Raw genomic sequence first — 6,000 nt, 5'->3', positions numbered from 1 at the left:
AGATGGGGGGGTCCGACTGCATCTTTAGATGCCTCAGTACTTCTAGAAATTTCCCCGTGGCTTTTGGAAAAGCCAAGACAGCCTGGGGAAACGAAGAGCGAGCCGTGCCACGGGGACAAGCGCGTTGCCCAAAGCGAACGAGGTCTGGCAACGGCGCTTCGCCCAGCGGCACCGAGGGGAGCGAGGTGCCGAGCGGTTGGATCCACTCCGGGTTGTTTTGCAGGGAAAGGTGCTGGCACGAGAGAAGGGGACACGGCCTGGTTGGGAGTGCGGGACGCCCACCCCCTGCAACACGCGCCCGTGCCCAAGGCGCCATCTTCCAGCACGAGTCGCGGCGGCGGAGCGCGGCTGCCCGCGGGCGGCACGGGGGCACCGGGTGGGCTCCAAAGCCGACGCCGCTCGGGAGGAACCGCGGGCCGGAGCCCACCTGGGCCGCGGGGCCGGCGGAGCGCGGCGGGGCCGGGGCGGGGCGGGGCGCGGCGGCGCCAATGGGAGCGGGCGGGCGGTGCTGGGCGCGGAGGCGGTGGAGCCTCTCGGCGAACAAAGAGGGAGCGAGCGGCGCGGCGGGGGGAGGCGGCCATGCGGGGCTGGCAGCCGGGGCGCGGGTGAGAGGGAGGGAGGCGGGAGGCGGCCGAGCGAGCAGCGCGGGCGGCGGCGCTCCATGGCCCGCGGGTCGGGGTGAGGCGAGGCGGCGCGGCGGGCATGGCGGGCGTCAGCTACTCGCCGCCCTGGTGGGTGAGCCTGCTGCACCGCCTGCCGCACCTCAGCCTGCGCTGGGAGCTCACCGCCGCCGACTTCCGACCGCACGACGCCGAGTACCAGCAGGTGGGTCCCGGCGCGGGGTCTCTGTGTGCGGGGGGTGTTCGCGCTCCCGCGGGCTGTGCGGGGCAGGGGGTGCGGATGGGGCTTGGCCCGCCCGGGGGCTGCGGAGGAGGCGGGGGGGGGGAAGGGGGCCCGACCTCGGCTGGGGCCCCTCGGGTGGGTGTCTGCGGGTGCCGTGTCTCCCCGTTCCGTGTGTGTGTGCGCACCCACCGCACGAGGGGCAGGCGGGGGGCTGCCTCCCTGCCGGGCCGGGGCACGCCGCGGTGCGGGGGCGGGAGGCCATCGCCCCCGGCGGGGCGAGGAGGAGCCCCGAGTGCTTCCAGCGTGCTGGGAGCCCGAGTTCCTCTCGGGAGGAGGCGAAGCGGTGCCCTGGCAGCGGGGGCGGGAGGCAGCCCGGGCCGAGTGCCCTCGCCGGGTCCCCGCGCTGTCCGGGCGCCCCCGGCCCCATGGTGACCCCTCACCGCCGGTGGGCACCGCGCTGCCCCCTGCGCCGGCAGCGGTCCCGCCGCGACCTGCGGAGAGGCAGCGGTGCCTTTCCAAAACCGGCTGCCCGCCTGCTGGAAAACAGATGACTTAATGCCTGAAAGCGGCGTTAGCATCAAGTGCACGGGAAGATGCTCTCGGAATACTGTGTGCTGCTTTTTTTTTTTTTTTTTTTTTTTTTAATGCTGCTTAGCCTGTATCCTGTGCTGGGTTGGCTGGGCATGTAATTAAAGCGATCGTGGGGTGAGTCTGTGTGCTCCAACATCTGTGTTCTCTGCTGTCATCTTGGAACAGAGCTGCAGTGGCTCTGCTGCCTCGTTTTGCCACGGTCTCTGGTTTTGAAAACACCATTTTGCTTTTCTGTACATACTTGTAGTGTCCTATATACACAGAATGCTATCACGCACACGGGCAGAAAGGCTGGGGCATCTAAACGGTTCTCGTTTATCCTTGAAGTAAAAGGCATTAGAAATACTTTAGAAAACAGTACGTTTTGGCTTTTTGTTTTAGACAGATGAACAGATCAATGGGCTGAAGCTAGAGCAAAATGTGAGAGATGTATTTAAAGAGCAATGAGGTGATACAAAGAAACATTGTTAAACCAGTAAACAAAGCAGACTGTTGGCCCAACTTTCCTGTTTGGAGCTTCAGTTTGTTAATTTGTTTTAGCTCCCTTGGTGTAGCAGAGTTCAAGATGGCCACACACAGATGTAACGCTGCACAGCAGCTTAGCTGTGTTTCCATGACCTCAGAGGGTAGCTGCCTTTAAAGCAAGGGATAGGAGATGCTGAAGATCAGAAGTGAAGAGTTCATGGAAAGATGTTCTTGGGAGGGTGTTATCATGAAACAAGCACTCGTTGACCTTTGAGTAGACAGCAGAGGTGCTGTTTTTCGCTTAAATTGCTTAAAAGCATTCCTCACAACTATCTGGGGTTGTGTTCATTTGTCAGATAATTTTTCTACAGTAATCGTATTCCGACTTAAAGCCTTCTGCTGTTCTCCTCCTGTGTAGCTGCCTCCCCTCCCTTGATGATATTAAGGACTTCTTGCACAGCAGTAGATGGCCTTTTAAGTCTTAACATCAGCTCGCAAGAAAACGTCTTATCAAATCCAAACCCGAACGTCTGGATTACTGAAGCGTCTGCCATCAAGAGAATGATTTGAGTAGCAGCAGCTTTGCTGGTTTCGGCATTGGTGAGGGATAGCAAGCAGGCTCTGGTAACGCAGCCCGTGTTATCGGTGTCACTGGTTATGTAACGAAGCTGCTGTGGCTCTGCAAGTTGACTCCAGAGTTCATAGCCACGTAGATTAATTCTAATGCAGTGGAACAAGGAAACTTAATCCAGGAGTGGGAACTGTAATGCTAAATGCTCTCTCATGCTTTAAATTGTTCTGATGACCTTTTGGTTTGAATTCTAGTTTTTTCTATTAGCTTTGTAATAAATCTGCATCTCTTGCTCTGTTTGCAGCCTATGCTGGCAGAGTCTCCCTGTTTCTTTAGGAACCTTTCGTGTTTAGCAGGCAAAATCATATACATCCTGAAAATAAGAAATTAAAAAATGGACTTCAAATTCTGCATATTTTTATTTTCTCTGTAGGTCTCATTGGCACAAATTGTGTGTATTTTTGTTTTGTATTCCATTAGTGGTTGATACCCCAATTTTTAAGTATATGCTGTTAAACTGCACACTGCATTTGAGTTCTCCATTGGCTGAAGAGAGGTCAGTGGGGATGCTAGTTTGTGGGAAGGGGAAAGGGCAGAGCATCCCTAGCTGTGGTAAGGAAGGATCACCTTTACTAAACTGAAAATACCTTGAAGTTGCCATGACTTCAAGTCATTAGGTAGCTAGACTGTTGTCATAAATAGGCATACAGCAGGGCTCAGTGTCCATTCTAATTTTGATTTGTTATGAGGAAGGAAGCGTTGTATCCTTTCTGATTCTTCACTGCTTCTCTAGAGAAGATTTCCCAACCCATGACCAAGGGAAATCATTGATTTCCTTATAAAACTGTTTTCTTTAGGTAACCTCTTAGTAAAGACCTACCTTTTTTTTGTACTCATCTTTTGATGATAGGCTTTGAACTCGTGCATCAACTGAACATCCCACTTCAACCAAAAGCAAAATACAGTGACTTGGGTTTGAGCGTTGTCATGTCACTTATAGCAGTGCCACGTGCTCCTGCAGGCGAGCTGATCCTGCTGATTTAACAGGCTTTCCACCTCTGCCTAGCAAGGATTACTGTAATGCACAAGCCACTATTCCACTGAAGCAGCAGACAGGCTGTTGTCCCTTGCAACCTCTCTGAAGCACGTGTAGCTTGTACATAAACTTTGGAATGTAAGTCTTTGTGGTGTCTTCTGGGACCCTGGGTCATGGGGTGTATCTAGAAGGACGTAGATCTAGTGGCTAGTTGTGCTGTTCTGTCCCATGTAGTCCCTTTTGTCAGAGCAGGAGAGACACTCCTGTCTCAAGGCGGCTGTGTCCATTGTGTACCAACCTACAGGGGCTTCCTGCTTTTGTCTGAGAGCATGAGAAATCCTTACGGCAATGTCTTTGCCAAGGGTTGAGATCAATGCAGCTGCAGGTTTTGGCTGTGTACCTTCTTCACCTGAGTCAGTGTCTGAAACGCTCTGTCTTGGTATTAATTACTTCTTATCTTCTCCCTCGATGTATCTTGTTGCATTAGGTCAGAACAGTGTGTGCAAGCGTGGAGGAGCAGAACAGATCTTTCCCTTCTCAACTAGGTTGTTTAAAAACGTCCTTCAGGTGCTTTGCTTCTGTCATGACAAGCTGCAGACAACAGTACAACCAGTTGTTTCCTTTTTCTGGGGGAATGGAGGTGAGCTTCAATGTAGAATGAGCTGAGGTTGTGATCCTTCTTCTCCAAGGGGTTTGGCATGCCAGTGAATCCTGTGAGAGCTGCCTTCGTGTGCTGCTTGCAGGAGTTGCTCCATAGAGTCATCCCTATAGAGAACCTTATCAGACCAGTTCTTTTCTTAATCCTCCCATGAATCATTGGGGTTGAAGATATCTTGATATGAACAGTTTTGTTCTGGCTGTATCCTCATCTGAGTCATACTGCAGTGCTCTGCAAAGCCTTTTCATTGTGTAGTGAGTCACAAACTCTGGAGTGAAGGGAATGTAAAAATGGAGCAAAGCTCGTGTTCCTTCTGACAGCATCGTGCTAATGCCAGTTCTGGTCTCTGTGCCTTTTGCTGCAGGATGAATGATGATGATCTTGCCAGTGTTGTCCACTTGGCTTTCCAATTCAGTTAATTGGACCAGTAAGATGGTCCTGAGACTGCTGCTGTCACTGGTTTAATCTATTTAGTAATGTAAGTACTTCTGCTTGTGGCTGACATAGTTGCATGGCATTGAATTCACTTTATTTCTCAGGGTAGAGTTGGTTAAGAGCCTTGAGGTAGTGTGGAGGTTATACGCTGGAAAGAAGTGAAAAAAGTGAATAGCTTTTTAATACAGCACAACAGCAGGTAATGGGATATCTGCTTGAGACTGGATGTCTTTGGCACTGACAAAAAAATAGAGCCTAGAACACTTTATTGTAGCTCTGAAGTCTCACTGTGCGCTGAACAGGGAAGAAGAAAGAGGCTGTAAAAGCGAAGCTACAGAGCACCTCGACTTGAGTTTCTGCCTTTTCTTAATTGCTGGAAAATGGCAATGTTGACTGAATCTGTGTAAGTGCATGGGTTATGCATGACTCAGGCTAGAATAAAGCAAAATCTTCCAGTGTCTTGAAACTCTTTCCTTGCACCGTGCTCGTGCTTTTTCTGCAAGAGTCAGAACTGCAAACGCGTGGATAGTAGGTGTAATGGCAACTGTGTGCTTTGGAAAAAGCCTGGATGGTTGATTCACACCAATTAAGATGCAGAACCGTGCTAAATGAAGCATTGATAAGAACAAGGGTATGCTCTAGTCCTTGGTTTTGAGATGTCTTTTTAGTGTTGTTGCCCAAGAGTTTCCTATCATACATCTGTCAGTGCTTTTGTGTTGTTACATCTTTTTTCCACTACTGTATGTGTTGAGGGGGAATCCAGCAGTGAAAGGTGCTGTGCAAACCCAATGATGCTTCTCTTTTTTTGGCTTGCAGACTCTAACCCAAGGCATGTGTGTTTGAACCTGTAGGCAAAGGTTCAGCAAGGAATTAATTCCGTCAGGTACTTTCTGGCTCTGTGAGGCTGTTTCCCTACACATAACAGCTAATGTAGTCTTTGGAAGTGTTTCTTGGCTGGAGAAACATGGTGGAGCCTGAACTGCCAAAAAACTTGGATTAGAGAGATTGTTTTAGAACTTCCTCTACTGTACTGGCGTCTTATTTCAACTCCGAAACCAAGAGTCTTTCTGTAAATTGGAAACATGTGTATTAGTCAAGTTGGATGACGTGTTTTTGTCTAGTTGGCTCAAAGTCAGAGAGTAATGTGCCTTTCTTAAAGGGGTTAAGATGAAGGTTTCTTTCAAGAATAGATGGACCACTTCCAAGGTCTGATCAGCTATCCTGCTGTAGCACTAGTTTGCTCCTATTTTCAGAAAGGTTAGATGACCCTGGATAGTAGAATCCAATGTTTTCTAATTAAATTGAAGTTGTTTTTAGGTTTTTAAGAACGGATGGTAAATCCCCTTTTCCCTTTACTCATCAGTCTTGGTTGCATGAGTAACCATGCAGTCATACCTCTTA

General features: G+C 50.4%; 1 protein-coding gene across 2 annotated transcripts in view; it reads left to right on the top strand.

Annotated features, from left to right (window-relative positions):
• The first annotated feature begins 702 nt into the window (after nucleotides 1-702).
• Nucleotides 703-6,000, top strand: part of TTYH3 (tweety family member 3) — a 75,095-nt gene continuing 69,797 nt past the window's right edge. For both annotated transcript variants that reach the window (XM_086622325.1, XM_086622326.1), the window contains exon 1: nucleotides 703-825. In XM_086622325.1, the coding sequence (XP_086478451.1) occupies nucleotides 703-825 (123 nt within the window). The remainder of the gene's footprint in view (nucleotides 826-6,000) is intronic.

The sequence above is a fragment of the Tauraco erythrolophus genome, chromosome 17, assembly GCF_009769465.1.
Source record: "Tauraco erythrolophus isolate bTauEry1 chromosome 17, bTauEry1.pri, whole genome shotgun sequence".
Lineage (NCBI taxonomy): Eukaryota > Metazoa > Chordata > Aves > Musophagiformes > Musophagidae > Tauraco > Tauraco erythrolophus.
This window is presented reverse-complemented; position numbering and strand designations above follow the sequence as displayed.